The sequence below is a fragment of the Pseudochaenichthys georgianus genome, chromosome 18 (genome assembly GCF_902827115.2).
Source record: "Pseudochaenichthys georgianus chromosome 18, fPseGeo1.2, whole genome shotgun sequence".
In the NCBI taxonomy this organism is placed as follows: domain Eukaryota; kingdom Metazoa; phylum Chordata; class Actinopteri; order Perciformes; family Channichthyidae; genus Pseudochaenichthys; species Pseudochaenichthys georgianus.
Window position 1 is genome coordinate 8,460,752 of NC_047520.1, and position 23,935 is coordinate 8,484,686.

General features: G+C 41.4%; 1 protein-coding gene across 1 annotated transcript in view; it reads left to right on the top strand.

The window, feature by feature from the left end:
- The window catches only part of LOC117463344 (NACHT and WD repeat domain-containing protein 2), a 44,019-nt gene extending 20,940 nt beyond the window's left edge, over positions 1–23,079 (top strand). The window contains exons 5-8 of the mRNA XM_034105537.1: positions 9,922–10,125; positions 10,792–10,942; positions 12,949–13,538; positions 16,695–23,079. Of these exons, the coding sequence (XP_033961428.1) occupies positions 9,922–10,125; positions 10,792–10,942; positions 12,949–13,538; positions 16,695–20,579 (4,830 nt within the window). The 3' untranslated portion in view covers positions 20,580–23,079. The remainder of the gene's footprint in view (positions 1–9,921; positions 10,126–10,791; positions 10,943–12,948; positions 13,539–16,694) is intronic.
- The last annotated feature ends 856 nt before the right edge of the window (positions 23,080–23,935 follow it).

Consider the following 23,935-nt stretch of genomic DNA (forward strand, 5'->3'; position numbering starts at 1 on the left):
GCAAGAAAAGAGAGAGAGTGGCATGACATGTAATTACGGCTGACATATCGGTGATCTTTTAAGATAATTTTAGGCCACATAAAAAAAAAAAAGCCAGGCACAAGGAAGGACGAAAGGGAGAAAGATTGATGGTGAATTATTTAAATAGAACAGATTTGGTTCTAGGGGTTGAAATTGAGGTGAGAGATCACAAGGACACGTAATGCATTATGGGTAGGACAGAAACGCTGGTCTCAAGGGACCATAATCTCCTTCCCCAGGCTGAGCTTGGCGTATGCACTGCTTCCTCTCTCACACACACACATCTTTCACTGCAAAACATTCACAGCTTAATGATTCAGCCTGGCTTGTTTCCAGTGGAGTGATGCTCCGTATATCAGGACAGTATTACTGGCTCCAGAATTTTTTTTCTACGATGGAAAACTGCTTCAGAAACTACAGTATGTCCCTGCACACGATGCCACAGGTTTAAAAAGGGTTTTTGTTTGGCTGTTGCAAAGATTTTAGTTTTAAACTGTTTTGTTTTTTAAATGAACGTAAAACAAAGTGTGTGCATAGTTCAAATTGGGCATCAATGCTCATAACTCATCACAAGCACACATACACCTCAGTGTATATGTTCCAACTGTATCACTATCAACCCACAACAAGACATTTTGAATTGCCCATGCCAGGTACTGTAACAACAAACAAAGACAATTCACCACAGGAAATCAAATCACAAAAACCACCATTCATAAAGCCACATGATTGTATCAGAAATTAGAAGCCATTACAACACAGAAACTGCAGAAACTGTATAAACAGCTAACTTGATATCACCAAACACACATTAGAACAGAGCCAAGACATCTCTTCCTATATGTTAACGTATTCAGAAAATGTAGGGACTTACCTTAGAGCAGGGGCGTCAAACTCAAATACACAGTGGGCCAACATTTAAAAATGGGTACCAGTCGAGGGCCGGACTGGTTCAATGTTTATTGCAAAATGTATTGAAATGAACTTATTGCACATATTAAACCTGGAACTAACAAAGCTTAAATTATTGCCTATCAAAACAACATAAAATAATCAGTTGCATTCATTTCTCATGGCTCCATCTGCAGATTTTCCGGACTCATTTCTTATGATTACATTTCTCCACAGGCCAACACCTGCTTTAAAAAAACAATTCCCCTCAAAGAAAAAACCAAACATGCCCTGTTGTCGTGAGAAAGAAAGTGCAGAAGGAAACATCCATTAAACTCAGCTTGCTGCTCTGTGATGCTAGTTCAAGCAGATACTTGGCATCTCATCTCGGGTGCAAGGTCATCAATGTTTGGGCTCAGGCTCTGAGCGGAGGAGATCCTCAGGATGGAGTGAAGGTGTGCGTGCAATATACCGGCGGGCCAGATCTAACAGTAATTAAAAATTATCCTGAACTTAAATACACGACGGGCCGGATTTGACAGGCCTTGAGTTTGACATATGTGCCTTAGTGAGATAAGGTCATGATGAGTTGTGGTTCCAAACAGTGGCATCACAGAGAGGGAAATCCCACATTTGGCATGAAATGCTCCAACAGTTCAAGAGTCAGGGAACACCTGTAGCTGCATGGGTGGTGTGGCACACACAGGTTAGCCTTTAAGCTTCTTTGAAGGTACAACATCTAAGTGTTAGCAGCTAGCTAGCTTCTTTTGGAAATGCTATATTAGCAGCAGCAACAAGTGTTTGCAGCACTGTGGGCATAAAAGTGGGCGGGGCATAGGCAGCTTGAAAAGACCGCCCTCTATAAGGCTGCGTTTGATTCGAAAAGAAGGTGATTTGTTTGGCTAAAACTATAGACACTTAAAACATATAACAGGATCACTTAAACACAAGGAAAAGGAATTAGATTGAAAATATAAAACTATTATAAAGTATTGTATACAAACTATTCTAACATGTAAAAGTATATTCTTTATTCAGGTATTGTTGAATATTGTCATCTCTTCACCTAATCTACTGTTTGTACACGCTTTTCTTCCCTTGGTGTAGTTCTTACAGATATTGCCTGAATACTTTGCATTGACCCCTGCACTTATAGAAGTTGGTAGCTGAACATGCTGGAAGGCTGGAAGACTTTTCTTGAGTTTTATTTGTGTTAAATTAAATTAGATTTCATGGCCTCTAAAACCCATTGAGACAGTGTGTGCTACAATGTGAGCTCAATGTGCTGCAATGTGAGCTCAATGTGAGCTCAATGTGCTGCAATGTGAGCTCAATGTGCTGCAATGTGAGCTCAATGTGCTGCAATGTGAGCTCAATGAGCCTAAAATGACCAGATCTGAGTTGAAAAGAAGTGTTGCGCTCTCTCTTTTGTGCTGCTGGCTTGGTGTTTGTACATGCCGCGTGAATTTCATTCATTCCCATCAGCCTCCCTGCCCTCTGTCCCTGCTGCAATTTCCCCGTCTTAACCCCCAATGACCCCAAGCAATACCACAAAACACACCGAGAGAAAGTAGGCACACAAACTCAGGTAGCCCTTTGTTGTTTTGTCTCTCTTGCTTTCACACCCACACACAATTTTGACACATGGTATTTTCTCTGTCATGTGATTGGAAATCCATTGTAGTCTGAATCTGGGGTGATATGGACACCTCTACACACACGCACACACACACACATCTATACTGCATTTCCTCCCCATCTGGATGGGTTAAATCTTTAATGGCATATTCTACTCGTCCGTCTCGGGGGTAAATGAAGGGTTTCATGCAGAGGAGACCACAATAGAAGTCCCACCCAGAGCTGTCAGAGGCAGCTGCTGCCCCGGTTCCTTTACTGGGGAGCTCCGAGCGGCTTTGATCTGGGACTTGGATCCTCGTTTACGACAGTTCTGGGTTGTCTGGGACATCTCCGGAGAGCCGTTGTTTATTTTAACAGGGTTGTAGACCGAGATATCTATGTGGGGACAGGGAAAACGTCAGCAGAAATAGTGTCGCAGGTTCTGCACCGGCGTGTGTGTGTGTGTTTAGGAAAGTCCCATTCTCTTCTGTGCTATTTTCTTTGTTGTACTTTGTCTGAATTGTTGACACGCAGCCCCTCGCAGTTTCTACACACCCACCATTGTCATCACCTTCACTCACTAAGGTGCCCACCTGCCTACAGCCGTATACAAACAGCCACATGGCAGTAAGGGGAGACTTCAAAGAGGAACCCACAACAACAGAGCCCGGTGCACGGATAAGAGGGGGGGGAAAGGGACAAAGACAGATGGAAATCTCCTAAAAAGCTAAATGACATTGATTATCGTTGTGAGAGAAAAGAGTAGGGGAGGATGGTAGCTGGCAGATTACCAGCCATTGAGGATCTGTGTAACAACTAGAAACCTCCTTATACTGTAGGCCTACTTCCTTTGGCACCCACATCTCTCCTCATTCGCTTCTACAAATCATACAGTGCTGTGCTGTTCACCAGAATCTAGTCTTACCTCCTTATCTCCTTCATGTTTTGTGACTTCTAAGAGAAAAAAGGCAGTGGAAAAAAGGGAATTAAATGTCAGTTTTTTCTTTAATTGTATGGTTTTTTCTTTAATTGTATGGTTTTTCTCATTACTTGACATCGGAAAAATGTCCTTGGGTGAAATCGAAACAACCACAGTTATTTTCAGTCGGTAGGCATGTGTCAGGATTCGTCTTAAGACAGTGAGCTGTTATATATGCAGCCTTTATTGGACATGCCACTCTTTCTTTATGAGTAGGAATCAATTGCAGCAAGGTTTTTTTTTTTTTTTTTTTAAAGGTCACAGCTAAACACAAAACAGGTGGCAGTGCAGGGTTGTTAAAGACACACACACCACACCTGGTGGGTGAGGGGGGCTTTTCTCTAACCTGTCGATGCAATAAAGCCCGTTTCCATGGCGATCGCAGGGGTTGGCATGGTGATGGTGTCATTGACCCGGAGATTAAGCATGACAATGAGCCATGACTGTTTTTTTTCTTCCTTTCTTTTTTTACGCTGTTCTGCTTTCCAACAGTCTCAAATTCCCTCATGTAGAAAACAGTCAAACTTGATAAATGCCTCAAGGACGCGTATCGGCGAACAGCATGCTCATCCAGTTCTTCTGCTTTCTTTTTTTTCTACTGGCCATCTAGAAGGTTTACTGCATGTTAGAGGAGAGTCAAGGTTACAGTAGCTCTTACGTCCTCCTCCAGTGAGCACATGATGTAACTGCTAACGCCTGGAAGTCTTCAGTGAAAGTAGACGTTCAAAATAAAAATATTGATAATCGGATTCTTGAATGCAGCAAACACCTGCAATAATTGAACGAAAGGGAGATGTTGAAAATGTTCCTCGCCTTGGGCAAAGATTGTTAGAATTCAAGCCTGGTATGTTCGCCAGATTGAAGCTTTGTTGTGTGCTGTTGATAGACACAATGAAATGAAAACATATCCTTTTTAAAAACAAATTTAAAGACAGCTTCTCGAACACCAATTGTTCTTGATCTTTTTGATATTTAAACGAAGTTATTGTACGTCACTACATTCCGTAAAAACGACTGAAATCTGCATGGTGTTCAGCCCATCTTTCGACTTCCCTACAGCTCTTTCAGCCCCAATCCACTTTGCTCCGACTGAAGATGTAAATCTTCGAGACTTGGGGTTTCATTTATATAAAAGGTCCATTCATTTGCTAAATCAGCCAGGCACTGACGATTTAAGGAAAACATTACTCAAACAAGGAGTAGTTTCTGCAGTGGATTAATACACAGATGGGAATCTTGTGAGTATTTAAAGCAACACAATGGTTTATGTGGGATTCACTAAAACAATTGATTCTATGATGGGAAACGTGTGGCGCAGTGGGTTGTGCGTTGGCGTTCGGATCAGGGGGTCACAGGTTCAAACCCCACTGCAGTCAGCATGTCGTTGTTTCCCTGAGACACTTCACCCCAAATTGCTCCTGTGGGGATTGCCCACAGTATTGAGTACAGTATGTACCGTAAGTCGCTTTGGATATAAGCGTTTAACAAGTGACATGTAATCATAACATGTCACCCAGTGCAACACTGACGAGGCTCAGTGATGCGTTTGTAATAGATTATAGGTCAAAAGTACAAATAAACAAGCTATATGGGGCTTTGGTAACCACGATAGATTTTTGATTTTTTCTTTCTGCAATTTGATGACAGTAAGAAGAAAAACATTATTGCTAGCCTTTTCCTTTTATTGGAATATGGCATCATGTTATGCAAGTGCAGACTGTTACTGCATTGATGGCATACCGTATATCATTATGTAGTATGGGGTGGGCCTACTGCTCTGTGACTGGGTGTCACTGGAAATTAAACATTTCTCTGATCAGATCATCTGTTTCTTTGTAGAGCCATTTCTCCCTCTGCGGTGCCAAAGCTTATGCAGCAAATATCCGAACAGTTGACTGTGTGTTTCATTGATTGATTGACTGCGTGAGTGATTGATTTGTGGATTCGTACTGTAGCTGTGTACAATATCTTAGTCGCCTCACCCAACTGGCTCATCAGATAAAGTGCACTTAGCGGGAGTATAAAACCCCTTCCAAGAATGAAAAACCAGAAGGGGGAGGGAACTGGAATTGCAGTTTTTGCACCTAAAATGTAATAAGGACTCCTCTTAAAAAAGACATATAAATCAAATCAAATCAATCAAATCAAGTTTTATTTATATAGCACATTTATAAATGATTTTTGGTCGAGCCAAAGTGCTGTACATATAATAAAAATAGCCTACAGTAGAGACACTTTACAGCAAATACAACAGCACAGATTGTTCAGAATATCAGTATTAGAAAAACGACACCCTCTGTCCTTAGACCCTCACATCGTACAAGGAAAAACTTCCAGAGAAAACCCACAGTTTAAAGGGAACATGGGAGAAACCTCAGGGAGAGCAACAGAGGAGGGATCCCTCTCCCAGGACGGACAGACGTGCAATAGATGCCGTGTGTAAATCGAAGAGATAATACATTTTACAGCATATAGACCGAATGTTAGGAAATGCATGTGTAAACATGCAGCTTGTCACTTGTAACACTGATATCCACTTAAGATGTCCTAATTTCAAGATGTTAAAAACACCCGACAAATATTTGGACATATTTTACAGTTCAGCTTTGGTAAGCTGACTGGATTACTCTGCAGGCTGCTGATGTGTGTGTTAGCATTTGAACACCTCATTTTGTCATTTTTCTAGGGAACACCATTTGTTTTTATTATAATCTACATCTCCACACTCAGCCACTTAATTCCCCTGACAGGGACTTTGTCAGCAACTTCTCTCTCTCTCTCACTCTCACACACACACACACACACACACACACACACACACACACACACACACACACACACACACACACACACACACACACACACACACACACACACACACACAAACAGCCCAAACAGTGGTTTGTCTCTCTCTCAGCATTACTGTAGTTTAGCCCAGTGCCTCTGTCCTCTACTGACACCTCACTGCAGCACCATGAGTCATAGAAAGCCATCTAAAAGTGGGTGGGGGGAGGTCACCTGCGAGGCAGCAGGTGGTTTGAAAATCTGTCAAGTCACAGGTCCTTAGAAGATCAAGAAGATAAAGATTTGTTTGGACCCGCGCGAGGCACCCTGCCGTGGTTCTCCACAGATGGCTGGCGAGCTATGAGCATGTACAAAAGCATGTCTTATATTTTGTTATTTCACAACATATATAAATTAAATATGACCTTAAAATTGTAGGACATCACTCGTTGGCCCATGAAGAAAACTGATGAACTGATGGCACTATACAACACACTCGGTAACTTACTGTTTGCATGACGGCTCCCTGAAACAGCAATTAATACGTAAGTGGGGACATTAGCATGTCTGGCTAACTAGCTTAATACCAAAAAATAGTAGCTATATCCACCCAGCATCACTACAAAAGCCAAAAGAAGCGTTTTAGCTGCATTAATATGTGGGGTTACAGGTTACTTAAGTTATTTACAAGTGTAGTCTAAAATGTGTATGCTCTTGATTCGCCTTCGGGAAGTTTAACACAAGCCGATATTACCCAGAGAAATTGTTCTTTCACAGACGTTGGTTAGCCCTTATCCTATCACATTTCTTATTTCTTATAACACTTGAAGAGAATCAAACTATTTGATGCAAACAATAATCCGTATCATTCTTAACAAAGCACATTAAAAAAAAAAAAAGAATAGGTAACCTCGATACATGATTTATTTGACTTCAGCAAGTAAGCTAGTTAGAGCTAATAACATCTGGGTGTCATTGAAGTGTTCTGGGTTCATTTGCTGAAATCAAGGCCCATTGTTTCAAACATGGAAAGTACACTTGTTCACTTTATCATTGTAAAATGCTTTCGTGCCAGAATGGAAACGTTGACATGTAGCATCAGTAACTAAGGGGAGCAGAGCTTACTCATTTGAACACTTTCCATTCAAAATAACAAATGCTTTGGAGCACATTTATCCGATTCATAAGCACAGCTTGTGTTCGATTCATATTAGGGAACATAAGCAATACTGAATAATACGTTAGCATCACATATATGCAGTGTCTCATCCCTTCCTGAGTCAAAGCGTGCACCTGCTCCTTTAAACATGTTGGCTTGAATGTAGCTCATGACCTTTCCTGTCAATCACAACTGCAGATAGTGAGCGGTCTGCCCTAGTTATCTATTCAACTATTTGTTTTGACAAGAAGAGAGAACAGAGAGTTACACACCGAAGGGAATCCCTTTCCTTTCTTCCTCGTGTAGTATCTGTCTTAAATTAGCCCTCTTTCCTTATGAGGCTTCTTGTTTAATCGGATGTACATGAGTAATCTTGTCACAAGGGGTTTGTTTATTATCTCGCATCATTTTTCTTTCAACCCTGAATTTACACTGCAGATGCTTTCATATGCATGGGGTTATTTATCTTTTTTTAATCATAGCTGTTCTTCCTTTGGCGCAGTGAATATACATGTAATGTCTTATTTCACTTGATAAGTGGTTGTTTATATAATGAAAATGAATGGATCCAAAATGCAATCCCCAATGAAAATCACACCTCCTCCAAGCCAACTGATACTGTGCATGAAAACTATCTTCTCAATCCAAAAGAAGCCACAAAATGAACCTGCAATGTGTGCCATGAAACTGCACGAATGTGAAGTGAATCCGCCCTGGGCGTTTCTAGGTTCTGAGAGTAGGCAGTACTACAAACCGTGCCACATGCCATCGTCCGATTCCCCTTGTTCTCTGCATCTGTTCCCACTGCGGATGCCAAGGGAACGAGGAGTCCAACATGAAATGGCTTTGTGGCGTCATTGCCGGGAGCAAAACAACGTCCCTCACTCGCTCCACGTCTTCACCCCCAGGCTTCAGCTGAATAACGACACATGCAGTAAAGATCAGCTGGTCATGGAGCGGAGGGCTTCCACTGATTCTCTTCTTTTTTTTTCCTGCACCCTTTGTCCTCGAATGTGACTGATAGAGCACGTCAGGGATGGAGCCAGGAAATGGCCCAGATCATCTCTGACGGCATTGAAGGGGCTGTCACTCAAAAAGCATGTGCGTAGATGCCGAAGGGGAAAGAATGGAGACTCGTTGGAGCTTACAGTGTGCCATGTGGAGTGGGAGATAATAGTGGGATGAAAAGTCCACGATTTAATGTGATGGTGCCTAATTATGCATCTACTGTTGAGTGTTCTAGTTTCTGACTAAAAAAGAGATTGTGGGTATTGGCTTTGGTGTATAACAATGAAGATGATGATGTCAGTGGGAGTGACGATAAAAACATTAACTTACAGCAATGAAGCGCAATTCAATCAAATTTCACAGACTTCTAACAAGCCTACATTCTTCCCTTTAATTAATGCGTTCATGTCCTTGTATGTAAAACAGTCCCATCTGTTCTATATATAAAGCAAATCTGGTCGTTCCCTTAATACTACTAATGAATGAACATTTGGAAATGTGGCCAAGGCTGTGTCTTTTACATAACAGTGTGTCATTAAAACGTTCAAACAAATCAGCTCTTTCTTAATGATAACAATGAATTATGAGCAGGGATCGGCAAAGAGACTCCGTTAATAGCTGATCTAAATTGTAAATATGCTTCCTTGGTAATTGATCAGATATATCCTCATTTATATCATAAAAAAAATCATTTAGTTTTAAAAGTATCATTTTGGAATCAGTTTTGTAGCACAGATTCAAACTATTCATTCTTAACCCCTTACGGCCCCTTTTGCCATTTTCTGTTGTTTAGATATGTGTATGTTGCGATATGTACGTGATAGTGTGTGACGTATGGCGGAAGATTGCATTTGTATCCAACAACCACTGTACGTTGTCCAAACACTTTTGACGACATCACAGTGTAACACTCGCACTTTGATTGGCTAGCGCTCCAACACATTGTGCATGATAGGCTAAGGGGCGGGACATATCTAAGTGGTTGACAAAACTCAACTGCTAACCAATCAGAGCAGATTGGGCTCCGGTTTCTAGAGCTTTTTGAACATTAAAGCATGGAGACATGTCACATAGAGGCAATACATACTAATATGAACCTCAAAGCTTAACAGGTCCCCTTTAAGAATGTTTAAAATGTACATGTGGTGTGGTGTAGCATTTCTCCATCCAAGATAGAGCTGTCAGTATGCACCGCAGTGAGTGCACACACCGTGGGGATTGTGGTGGCAGCTATAATCCAAATTAGTTGGTGGAGTTCCCAACCCCACCCTGTGGCTCTAAAATTGCCTCGAATAAATCGCACTGTGTGCAGCGACTCCAGTATTCACCCCGCACCACTGATCCACTGACCACTGAGCCCTTAAACAGTTTGAAGGCTTGTAATTATACGCATTTCCTTTCTCTCTCTTCATCACCTTCCCTGCCCTCCATCTTTCTTTCTTTCCATCCTTCCTCTCTTCAGGGTCTTGTGGGGGAAAAGTACGGCAGCATCCGAGTGCCGGGGGAGGTGGAGTCGGCGGAGTTTGAGATGATCTTGGATGCAGCTGTGGAGGCGGGGATGGACACACACATCTTGGAGGAGTGGTACTGCAGGGATGAAAACTCAGTGCCACCCGCATACTACCTCAAACCCAAAGCCCAAATGCTTAAGAACTACCAGAACTCTGTGAGTGCTTCCTCAAATGTTGTGTTACCCACGTACTGTAGAGGTTAATAAATAGAGGATTCTTGTCCCAGAGATTGTTGGTGCATGAATTAAACTGTCCTTGAGGAACCTATTTTATATTAGAAAAAGAAAAAGCAAGATTGTTTGGAGGTTGTGTGGAAAGACGTGTAATCTCTGACAGCCCTTGAGCTCTCGATAACACGCTTTACAGCCCATGAAAAACTATGCTGTAAAAGGGATTTCTTTCCAAAGAGTTTAGTTTCTGACTTTCAACTTCTTATCTTTATAGGGACAATAAATTATGTGAAAGAGATTTGTTTAAAAAAACGGCATGATAACGTTGAGCTTTGAGTCATAAAAAGCCATAAAAACTGTAGATGATAGGATAGTGTAAGACTTCAACACTCTATGATACTACACACATTAGGATATGAAAGGGAAACTTGTAGAAGCTCTTAAATCACCTACTGTGAGCAGAATGCCCCAAAAAGCCAGAAGGAACGTTCTACATAAAGCACTGACTCTAAATCAATGTTCCTCACTTGACACGGAGAACAATTGTTTCAGTATATTTGAGCACAAGACATGGTTAACCACATTCTCTCAGTCCATGATGAAGAGTGCTCTGTGTAAACTGCGATGTGTGTCGGTCCTCTTCCTGTTCAGATGGAGTCGAGCAGCGCAGCCAAGACCAAGAATGACAAGGCCTGGAGGAATGTGTCGGAGGAGATCAAGAAGATCTTCCGAACGGCGGTGCTGCAGCTCCAGGAGAAAGGGACCATGAAGTGCCCTCAGGCCAAAAAATTCCTCTGCTCTGGTCAGTGAACTCTTTCTTATAATGTCACATCTTTTCTGATGGGAAGCTCACTTTCATCTTTCTGGTTTTTCCATTTGGTGCTAGAAATATTGTACTTGCATGTTAAATAAAATAGCATGTAGCTCTCCTTTTTTAGCTTAATGATTAGTTGATTATTTCTCTAAGACGACCCAAAAATATTCAAAAAATTTACAACTTATCATTGTTATTTATCAAGTCATTTTTTAGTCATACATCTTGAAGAATTCACGGGTTTTAGCTTCACAAATGTAAATATTTGCTACATTTTATTATGCTACATACATTTTGATATAGACTAATGCATTTTGATATAGACTAATGTTCAGACAAGATGAGCAATCTTAAAACATATTTTTTCTCAAAGGTAGGGTAGGTAAGAATGGAGAAACCAGCTCGAGTACGCTAGAATTTGAAAGTACGCAGCCGAAAGAAATCTGCCACTTCCTTCAGACTTCCTCACAGAGCCCCTCCTCCAACACACACGAACGCGCACCCGACCAATGAGGGCACGACATAAGTTTGTGCACAGATGGAAGGCTGACAGGCAGGTAGGCCATCCAGTTACTTTAGCCGGTTGATGAAAATAATTGGTCGTGCTTTTAATTGCTACAGTAGATAAAGTAACAAAGTCATCTTAAAAATCCTACCAAGGGTGTCTCTAGTTAAAAGAAAATGTACATGGATCTTTCTAACGTGAAAAAAGAAAGCCTTTGCTATCATCATGTATGAGAACAGTTTAAATATAACATTAACCTCCAGGGAAAACAACTCACATGGCAAAGGCCACAAAGATAATAAGTGAGGCTGTTGTGGAGATTGCAATCTTGTCACTAAAAATGCAACAAGAAATGAGAAGCAATCAGGATGTGTCAGCCGATGACAGAGATGGATGGATCGCACTGTAGGTTCACCTCTCAGTAATGAATCCAAACAGTGTTTTGCAATGACAGGTAAAAACAGAAAGGATTTTGTGACTTTAGAAGTCCACTTTTTAAAGGTTATTATGCAACATGTTGTGTGATTAAAAGGCTTATTGTTGAATCACTCTACTGTATGTTGTGTTAGTCACAATGTGCCATTCATCACGATTCCAAAAATACTTAAATCTGAAGTCTCCTTTTAAGATACAACATGGAAACAGAGAATGAACGGTTATTCTCAATACTTCCACATTTCTGCTGGTGTAAAACGTTTGAAGAGTTTCTTCCACACTTTATGTTCACCCTTTGAAGTTGTAACATGTCTCATATCAGCTCTTGTTTGAAAAATACTCCATTTGGGATCTCCCAGTTATTACTGAACTGTTTGAACAGGAGAGAATTCATCTTTCAACAAATCTCGTGTTCTGTTCTCGGGCTGTCATCGTGCGAGATGATCAAAGTAATATTCTACCAGGATCCGATGACAAGCCCTTGTTTTATTGCTCTTGTTCGTATAAAGCGGGCACAGCATGTTGCTTTTCTCATGGAGGATATAAAGAATAACACAAAGAGAAATAAGTAATTGCAAGTTTGTAAGTCAACGTGAAAAATAAGTCCCTTTTTGTGTCAGGAAACAGCAGATAGTGTGCACTTTAATTGGGGTTTAAGCTAGCTTCATTGTACTACATAGGAAAAAGACTTTCCATTCACACTTTTCTCTCTCCCACCTAATTAGCAAGTCCCCATGTGAGCTTAACTACAAAGACACTGGCAAAGTTTCAGTCGGCCATCTCTTTGTTGGCGAGCCTTTGATACAGTTCAGTGGCGCTAGCTTAAATGATGTTATCTTCTTTGTTTCTTCTTAAATGGCTCAAGAATCTAATCGGAGCCTAAAGGCTTCTTATCTGTTGGGCTTTGCTCCTGAAAGGAATCCAAACCCTACATCTGTTGGACATTTACCTTTGAAAGTAGTACATTATAGTCCTTATCGGCATATAATGTACCAAACACAAAGCTGGGAAGTTTGGAGAGGTTAACATAACGTTGTATTTTCTTTTATTTCAGCCTTGGAGGATGAATTAGACTTCGCCCTTGGGAAGCAAACCCCTGCCTTTCTCAAGAAATGTGTCTGCTACATTCGCAAGATTGCCAACTTTGACCGCTTCGCTAAAATCCCGGAGATGACCCGCTACATGGACACCGTGGTGAGCGAAGATCGCGTCATGCGCAACCAGGAAGCCTACGAACGCCTTCTGAAGATACGGGACGAGTTTATCCCAACCGTCGTCGCCGCCTCCAACCTCCGTGTTTACTCTTCCGTCACTCACTGCGACATGAAGCTCGGTTACTCCCAGGAAGTGGAGAGCCACTACGTAGAAGGTCTGTGTAAACAGTTCTACGAGGACATGGTGGATATCATTCAGGCCACGGTGCAGCAGAACTTCGGCACGGAGGCCGACCCGCTGTACGACGAGATCCTGCAGCACCTGTCGCTCTGTAAAAGCTACGCAGAACTCTACGATTTCAAGTCGGAATCGTTGGATTACGTACAAGAGTATCTCATGCCGTCTAAAGGGAGCAGAACGAGCCCCCTAGTGGTGTTCGGGGGACCTTGCACGGGAAAGACTTTGCTGCTATCTGAAGTTGCCAAACAGGTGAGATAAAATATAAAAAAATTGTGGTGTTATTTAGCTCCTTTTGTGCTATCGCTCTTTTCCTTGTGTTTTCACGCTTGTGCTCTTCTGTCTGTCTGATCTGAGCATGTGTCCATCTTTGTGCCGCGGAGTGTGAGGGGGCGTGCAACTGTTCATCTCTTTTCATCAAACGATTGCTTGACCATCTGTGTGTCTGCCAAAAAGACAGTCCATTGTCATGTCTCTTAATTTCCTACAAACTGGACACATCTGTGCACGGGTCTGCTTTTTCAGACATGAACATCTGTAGAGTTATCACAAAGGTCGTGGACAATTTGTTTCTGAAAGTGAATGCTTCATGTTTATGCACAACCTTGTTCTCTGGTTTTGTGCGTGCCATCTGGCTGCCCGGCTACATTAAGATCACACCTAGCCAAGATCACACAGCACCAGCCCACAGATCTACCCCTCCTGTCCAAACCTTTCCTCATAAACGTTGTGCTAGTGCCCTCATTTATAGTAAGTCCATTCATATCATCCGAGTTCATTGCGTAGTTGTATAAAATGTTATGCAATTACATGATCAAAGCCTAAACTTCAGCGTTATATTACCTCGGGGACGTCATAGTGAAAGTGAAATATCTCAATGTACACGCTCATACAGTGGATTCAAGATAAGTGATAAAGGTGACAAAGTGATAAAAGTGGAGGTGTGTGTGAGAGCATGGAGCAGGGTGAAGAGGAAATGAGAAGATAGTGATACTTCATACAATTAGTCATGCAAATTCTGCAACCAAATATGTTTACAGGCTTATTCTGCTACAACAGGATGTGTCCTCGTGTGGAAACACATTTTTGTTAACAGAAAAGAGAACGTCTAAATGCACAAAAATCCAATATTAATTTCAGCCATTTGTAATTCTCACAATTAAATCTGCAGTCCTTGGGAAGGTAAACACAAAACAATCAAAGGACACTTATACGTTACGTGCAGTAGTCTCTATCACACTAGCAATGATCATATTTCCCCGGGCGCTGTTCAAAATGGCAGCCCGCTGCTCCTAACACTAGGATGGGTCAAATGCAGAGAAACAATTTCCCCACGGGGATTAATAAAGTATGACTGTCACTGTCACTGTCATATATTTTAGATATATAAATACCAGCACATTAACATCACAAGAATAAAACTAATTTAAATGATAGCTGCCCACACAGATTAGCCTACTGACTTATCACACAAACAGTTTACACTAATACAGATACAGCATGTGAGTGGGCTTCCCAGTTCTCATTTAGTCCAGTCTTTTTTATATTTTCATAATTAAACGAAAAATACTAGATCATAAAATAATTGGTTCCAGAATCACGGGATAAAGATGAACCAAGCGTTGGATGTGAATCAAAGCTTTAGCGTGTGGAATTAAGTTTTCTGTAGTTGGACTGTATATAAGTCTTACTGAAAGACATTTACAGCGAGTTAGCATTTAAAACTAAAACCTATGCGGCCATGTTGTTTAAAGGAAAGAGGGATGTTATTAGATTAAAGGTTGCAGGGGTACACATTAAGGGTCAAATGCGCTGTACTCCGCAGCAAACAGCTGTTTGCTTTTCAGCCAACAACGACAAGCGACTCACGATGTTGTAGCGTTAATAAACGAAACCATTTAACTAAATTGCTAGTCAAAAAAAACAATACCACAATACCAAGTGCTTCCGGGCCAGCGGGCCATTTATAATGTCGAGCCATGGGTTGACTAAAGCCGTTGAATTGTTTGGACAGCACCACATGGTGTCATTCACGCATAACTGTGGTTTGAATCACATAAACCCCGGAGATTTAACAGCTTGTGTTTGATATCAAATTCAAACCAGTCCACAGAAAATCAAAATGTCATGAAACATGTGTGAGATTTCTTTCCTTCAGTTGCAATTACCCCTAAAACTTTGATGCAAATTCACAAGCAAAACACAAAACTGCATGCGTTTATAGAAAAGAAGTAGGCGTTTGCTCAACTTTCCCTCAGAAGCTGATTCCCTTAAAGTACAGATTTACCGGGATTTATATCAAGAATGTCAGATTTTCAAAGGGGATTGGGAGGTATTTCTTTTGGAGCTTCTAAGTTTAGCGCAGTAACACAGCCTTAGGCTTCAGTAGAGACTTGTATTGCAGATAACAGGTGTGTTAGGTTGCCTTGTTTTCATATCATCCGCCAAATTGTACACAGGAGCAGAATAAGAGAAACACAATCAGGATGATGTATGACACTAGTTGTTAAATAGACTATTATAGCACAATATGCAGCGGTAGGTAGTAAACTGGTTCATAACGGTGCAATGGCTGCTTTGATATACTTTATTGATATACTTTGGCTCAGTTAGAGAATATTGCCAATGAGACTCCAGACATTAGGGCCCATGGTAACGTCTGGCAGTTACTGCATGTAAAGTCAGGTTAATTAAAGTTTTGTAGACTTTCATTTATGTCTGATTGTAATAGTGGGTGTTTGGCTTAAGTTGTAGGTATACAGATTCAACAAAGCTATTGTTAGATCAAATGCTACCTGTAGATGTTTGAATTTACGATTTTATAGCTCTATGAACTTGCCTTTCTGTTCTGTGGGTACATTGTAGCTGTATTAAATGTAACATATGTAACATGATATTTTTCTTTTAAATGTAAATAATCCACTGACAGATAATGGGTCTTTATTCTTTCTGCCCGTCTCTCACACATGCACACAGCTAAATGTGGAGTTGGCGTTACTATTGCCCTAAATGTGTCAAATGACATCTAAATGTTTCCAGAAATCTCAGCTGGGCCATTTAATGACTTCATGAATGAAATGATAATACAAATGAAGCCTCACAAATTGGAGTAGTGCTCATTCACAGAGTGTTACTCATCATGACAAATATTCTTAGTTATTGAATTAAATCTATTATTTAATTTGACTGTGTTTTTCTGAACGGATCAAACAAAACACAAGTACATTCCTTACAAGTACAAACTCAAAGCAAATGCGAAAAAAAAATATGTTTTCCATCTTAAGATTTATAGTTTACAAACTTTTTTTGACTCAATGTAACTGTGCCATTCAAATATGGAACATTAAATAGAGAATATTAAAGAGAGAGCTCTACATATTCTAACAATCATCTCTCATTGTTTTTCAGGCGTACACATGGCTGCAGAACGAGTTGGGTCCTGAAACCGACCCAGTGGTTATTGTCCGTTTTGTTGGCTCTAGCCAGCTCTCCACAGACCTACGCAGCCTCCTCCAGAGCATTTGTGAACAGATTGCAATAAACTACCGCTGCCTGATTCACTTTCTGCCTACACAAATCCAGGAGATGAAGGAGCTCCTGAACAACCTTCTAGGGGAAGCCACATTTCACAGGCCCTTGGTCATTGTCCTGGATGCCCTGGAGCAGCTTACAGATGGCGATGATGTCCGCAAGCTATGGTGGCTTCCCATACATCTGCCTCGGACAGTCCGCATTATAGTCTCAACATTGCCCAATAAACATGGTATCCTGCAGAAACTTCGCCTGCTCGTCCATGATGAGAGGAATTATGTGGAATTAGTCCAGAGGGATCGCAAGGTCTGCAGTCAAACATTAAAACAGCAGTTGCTAGGGGTGAAACGAAAGGTCACCTCAGGCCAACAGATCTATGTCAATGAGGCACTTGCCAAGTGTACATTGCCAATGTTTGTCAACCTCATCTACAGAGAAGTAGTTCATTGGAGGTCTCACAAAGATGTGGATGACAGGTCCCTATGCTCCACAGTGCATGAAAGCATAGAACAGCTCTTCTACTCAGTGGAGAACAAGTTGGGCCAACGTTTTGTCTTCCGAGCATTAGGATACATCACCATGGCCAAGGCTGGGCTAACTGAGGTGGAGCTGGAGGATATTCTGTCCCTTGATAATATAGTTCTTGGCGATGTCATTGTGGCAACATACCTCAAAAACCCCTTGAGGATCTCGTATGACCTGGTTGCAAGGCTTAGAGAGGAGCTGTATGGTTATCTGGTGGAACGGCAGGTACGCAACGTCACCTTGATGGTTTGGGCCAACCGACACCTACATCTCATTGCCCAGAAGCTGTATCTTAGCAACGAGGAAGACGTCCATCAAATGCACAGCCTCCTAGCTGAGTACTTCTTGGGGGCATGGTCAGGAGGCAGAAAGAAGATCTTCACCTACGACAACAACCATTTCACTTCCCTGAATATATCTGTTCACAAAAACCCCCACAATCAGCAGTCTCATGAGAAAACATCATCTGACAAGTACTCGTATGACAGGCAGACTCCAGAGCAGCCGTGGGTGTTTCAGTGCAATCTATTGGAGCCTGACATTTTCTTTGTCAACCATAGGAAGATGACAGAGCTGGTGTACCACCTAACCAGGAGTGGGCGCACTGATGACCTCATGTTTGGTGTCATCATGAACTTTAGCTGGCTCTACACAATGATCAAGATTGGCCAGTTTGACAAAGCTTTAACAGACATTGACCTAGCTTACAGCTATTCCCAAGAAAAAGAACTGAAGTTCCTCGCCACAACTCTCCGTAGCGTCAAATTAAAAGTGCTAAAGAACCCAGCATCACTGTCTGCAGAACTGCAGCAAAGGCTCCTGCCAGTTGTCACCTCCCTCCCAAAGCTCAGACACCTCCTCTTGGAGTGTGACAAAGATGGCCCCAAGTACTGCTCCATCGTGCCTCTACACTCCTCTATGGACGTCACATACAGTCCAGAGAGGCTTCCTCTGTGCTCTAGCTACATGCAGATTGTGGAGATCTTGCCAACCCTAGCACCAAACATAGTCCTTGTAGCCCTCGAAGATGGGTCTGTCAGCACCTGGGATGTAGAGAGCAGACAACTTCAAAGACAGATAGATACAGCCAAATCTGTTGTGCTAGGAATCAGGCTAACCACTGATGAAAAGTATCTGGTCGTGGCCACAACCAAAAACACGCTGCTCATCTATGATAATCACAAGTCCTGCCTTTTATCTGAGGTTGAAATCAAGGGGTCCAAGCAAAGTGGTGTCGCTGGTGGGGTGGCCTTCATCAATGGTTTTACCTTGTCAACCCATCATGCTTTGGCTTGGCTTGAAGCTAGTAAAGATGTCAATGTTATTGACCTACTTTACGGTTGGCCTCTCTACCAGTTCCATTGCTGGTATGAGGTGACTTGTGTCCAGTGCTCTCCAGATGGAATGTATGCCTTCTGTGGCCAGTACCTCAACACTACATCCATCTTTCATCTGGGAAATGGGGACAAGTTGGCCACTGTCACCTCTGAGTTTTCTGGGGGATTCGTTAAGTCCATTCTCGTTCTGGACACCCTTAACCAAATGGTGATGGTTGACAATGAAGGCAGTTTGTCAGTATGGAACACCAAAGATATCACCAACACACGTCTGATGGAGGATTACGATTGTAGAGGGGATGACAGTGAAGTGGTGGGCATTGAGTTATCTGAAGACCAACGCTCCATTCTCATTTGCAAGGCAAGAAGTATTGAGGTTCTGGACACAAAAGTATGGAAAATGGTAGAGAAGTTCAAAGCCAAACGCACTGAACGCTTTGTCGCTGCTGTTCTCTCCAAGAATGGACAAAGCATTGTGGCCTCCATGGAGAACACCTCCTCTATCTTTGTCTGGAGAAGGGACAGTGGACAGTGCATGGCAAGCCTTATTGAGGTCTCAGGGGCTATCGTCAAACTAATCAAATCAGCCCATCACAACCTGCTCCTTTCTGTTGCCAGCAGTGGGGTGTTGTCTGTTTGGGACATTGATATCATCACCGCCATGTCAAATATTGACAAAACAGGCAAGAAGATCCAGACCTTACAGCTGTCCGGCAGAGAGGATTATGTGTTTACAATGGACGGTTCTGAAGCTGTCCACAAGTGGAACTTCAACACCGGCTTTATTGAGACAGTCTTTAAGCACGAGGGCATAGTAGAGAACTGTGTCCTCAGCTCTTCTGGCGATCTGATGGTGACTTCAGATGACAAGTCCAGTCAGTACATCTGGCAAACCAGTACTGGAGAAAACATGTTCCGCATCAATGGACAGAGAATATCACAGCTGCTAATCACCCACAACGACCAGTTTGTGGTGTCCCTCTGCGAGCAGAATGCATCCAGAGTCTGGAGGCTTGGGACTGGCCACAAAGTGTGCAACATTTTAGTCACCCTCCAGAATGCACTGGTCACCACAGCTAACACTTTCCTTGTGGGAGCCACCAAAAATAAGCTCCTTGCTGTCAGTCTTTGGTCGGGCAGCGTATCCAAGAAGTTTGTCTGTGATGATGGCGTTACCATCGTCAACTTCAAGCTCATTCCTGACTGCCCTGACTGTGTGGTGTTCATCACGTCGACAGAGACCGTCATCATCTGGAGTGTGGCAGATGAGTCTGTTTGCAGGCGAGTTCAGCTGCCAATCAATTTCCTTAAAAATCTAGAGGACTTCCAGATCTCGCCCAATGGGAAATTAGGGATTGTCTCCAAAGGCGATGAGAATATCAATGTCCTGGATCTTCACAGCGGCAAGCTGAGGCTTGTCCATGCTGCTGGTATAATTTGGCGTCAGAAATTATCAAGAGATGGACGTTATCTAGTGTATATCTGTTTCCGGAACTGCGATGAAGACGATGAAGCTGGTGTCGTATCTAATCTGATCGTGATGCGCCTTGCTGATGGTAAGAGCATCGGCACATGCTCCCTGTACAAGACACCTACCTTCCTGTCTCTCTCCCAGCGAGCACTTAACATCATCATTGGCTTCGAGGACGGCAGCATTGGCACATACACAGTAGTGGATCGTGTGGATGCTGCCCTCAAGATAAAGATAGCCACCTCAAACAGCCGACAGATTGTCAACAATGCCTCGCAAAAGGTGCGGCCAAAATGTGGCAACCATTCCTTTAAGACTGTTGCTGATTGCATTTGGAGGGAGTCAACCGAGGTGTTCTCCAGGGACAGCCCTATCAACGTGTCCGACTCCGGTGAGGGTGAGTCGACCACGCCAACAAAAAAAGAGTGAACTGCTGCAGTGATAGGTGGAGATTAGAGAAGCAGGTGGAGTTAGGACAGGAAGTGGAGATATGTGAGAAAGTTTAGAATCTCTGGGGTTGCAGTTGATTCTTGTTTACAGCCACGTGTTTCAGCTGCAGATGTCAGCCCTCTGGGTAGTTAATGGGCCGACCGTTTTACGCTGCACTCGAGTTATGTATTACTTACTTCCAACATATGATACAGTTCCTGTTTGTTTTACACACGAAGACTGTTAGAAAAATACTATGTTTTTGAAAAGAAGAAAAAAGTTTATTCTGTGAGGTATTAGTTTGCCATTATGTGTCCTTTTGCATTTGAAGAACAAAGTTACTATTCAAATGTCTCCGTCAAACATTTTCAAAGCCATTCCAGTGATCTTAGCCACTTTCATTGTACACTTTCTTTATTTACATCGTGCACATTAAGCCATAATGTTTAAGAGTACATTTATGTTTGTATCAGTCGGTACTGTACAAAAAAAAGGAAGAACTATGAACATATGTACATATCCCTTTCTGGCTGCTGCAATTTGTGCAACTCCTTAAAAATGTTATGTTGTGCTTAATGCAATCAAAGTGAGTGCCTGGAATTTAAAATGTTCTTTATGTGCGGATTACAAGATTTATGAAAATGCAGGGAATTTGTAAACACAGCATACACACAGTTACTTAACACTTGCATTGATGTTAAATCTAAACGATCAGTGTATTGAAATACAGTCAACAGAGCGAGAGATCGATGGCATTGCTCTTTGTAATGATAGGTGTAGAGATTTCTTGGAGCAGTTTACGTACATTTGGTGTGAATTTACTTGCAGTTACATCAGTCTTTGTGCTGTTAGTTTTACGGGAAGCACCACTATTGAGCATAGTGTAGCATAGCACCATACACATTCACGCCTTAACCAGTGTACTTGCTTTAGGTTTAGTGGAGTGTGTTCAAATGTTCTGGTAGAAAAGGACGAGATTAGCCCAATGTTTCACTGAAACAAATTGTGAATATATTTACAGGTTTAGACAGTAGGTGGAAGCACTTTATGAGTGGTTTGTGAGAAAATGTAGATTTATTCATATGAAATGTGTAAATTGTGATCTAGAGTTGTCTTAAAATAGGTATTGGATTTGCCTTAAAACTATACAGCAGGCAATCTAGGTACTTGGAGGATATAGCTTACTCACTTGAAATGCGACAGTGTTTTTTATATTTTTGGTATCAATACAAAATAACCACTTGACAGCAGAGACAGGACATTTAAAAATGTATGGGATCAAATAAGGGTCATTAAGATTTTGCATTTCTGAATAAAAAAAAAATCCCAAAACTTTGTTTACCTGTGGATATAACTTTGCATTGGAGATGCATGTTGGTGAATGTGTAGGAAAAATCTTGATGCAAAAAAAATGTTTGGCTTTCAAAATATATATTAGTAATAATAATATAATTTAAAAGATAAAACCAACTGTGAGGTTAAACAGTAAAAACACTTTTTTTTCTGAGTCTATGAGTTAACTTACTGTTATTTTTAAACAGATATTATATAGACTGTCTGAATATTTTTCCTACAAATTCACATTGCAGTACTGTATACTGTATGTATACATGTTTCAAAATATCTAAATGTTTTTACCCATAAACATGTGACGGGTAACATTATGAAAGGATGAAAAAAGGCTGTTTAAACCTGATTCGCTGACAATCTGCTGCAAAGAGTTAATCTATTAGGTTGTTCCGTGACCTTTCTTTTTAAAGCATGTCTGTAATAACCCAAAACGCAATTCTGAGCTCTGATGAGATGAATAATCTGCCAGGCATGATTGAAAACAACACACTTACACTTGACATATACTTTTGAAGGGCTATTCCATCTTATTATATGTTTACTAGTTTTGAACTTTTGAGATAATGGCCCTTGAATAATTTCAAACCCGGGTAGCAGCATCAAGCTTTAAAGTACTATAATTCTCTTCAACTCAAGAGTTTCTAAATAAAAAAATATATATATATTATGTAATTGCCAAAGTCCCGATTATAGTTTTTGTTTTTATTTTGTTGACTGCCACATTTGTTTTTTGAGGCTTGTACTGTAGTTATATTGTTACCAAATCGTTTCAGTGTTCTACTGTGATTATGTTTATGATAGAGACGATGTGCTATCTTTGCTAAAAAAAAGTTTAAACAGAGTCCTCTTATGAAATATATTGGAATGCCAGTTTAAGAGTATATTTGAATGTGTCCATATGGAAGCCAGTAAACGGTATTATTGTATGTTAAGTAACTTGAATGACTTTTAATAACTTACATGTTTGCAACTCATAGTTGACATACTGGTATAATGAATGTTTCTATTGTATTCTTTGTATTGTCAGGACTGACTTACCTGTTTAGAGATTTATATTTTCATAAATGTTGTACTTACATTTTGTTACAGAGTTGTTTAACTGGAGTTCAAACAGAAAAGAAACTTATGTCTGAAGCAATATGAAACTAGTGTGTATGCATCGTTTGTATGAAACATTTTAATGTAATAAAATGGTTCACTTTTTGCCTCCACTGCACTGCCTCTGGCGTTTCACTTTAATTAGAGGTTGTGGAAAAAACCTTGGGATCATGTTTCTACTTTTAGACATGAAAGCATTTTAATAACTGCCTCTGATTTCATAGACAATAACTGATGCAAAGAGCAAACTCTCTTCTAATTGGCTAGCCAAGTCCAGGCTTTAAATTAAGTTGCAGGGCATGCTGCAAAACAGGTCATTCATGTGTTTTTTATATTGTTTCCCATTGTCAGAAAACCCTGACAGTGCTGACAGCTGCACACACACACACACACACACACACAAACAAACAGCTATAAAATGATGTGATAGGCCAGTAATTGCTCCTCTGCGCTTGATGCCGAATGCCAGACAAGCGTGGTGAATATTTCTCCAACACTGGCTGACATTGTCATCATAATTAGGCGATGTGTGTGTAGTGCACCGGTACAGCCCTCTGCGCCAAACACACATGCACACACACACACACACAAAGTTCCAAAACAAACACATCCAGAATCAAGCTGTGATTGGCCAATAAAAGCCTGTTGCTTTGAGCTACCGTTTTAATTTCCCAGTGGTGTCTCCACGGCAACATCAGGTCCAGAGCGGTGACGGGCTTGGTCACGCCTCTCATTGTAATGATGGTGAGCTCATGTCTGTTGGCTATTGGGGCTGCCTACAGTCCTTATGACAACAAGGGCTTGACTATTACTGGCACATTCCACCTGCAGCGCCACACAGCCATATCATTACACCACTTGTTTGTTGAACAGGAGGTCTCCACAGGTCACGGTGTGTGTTAATGTGA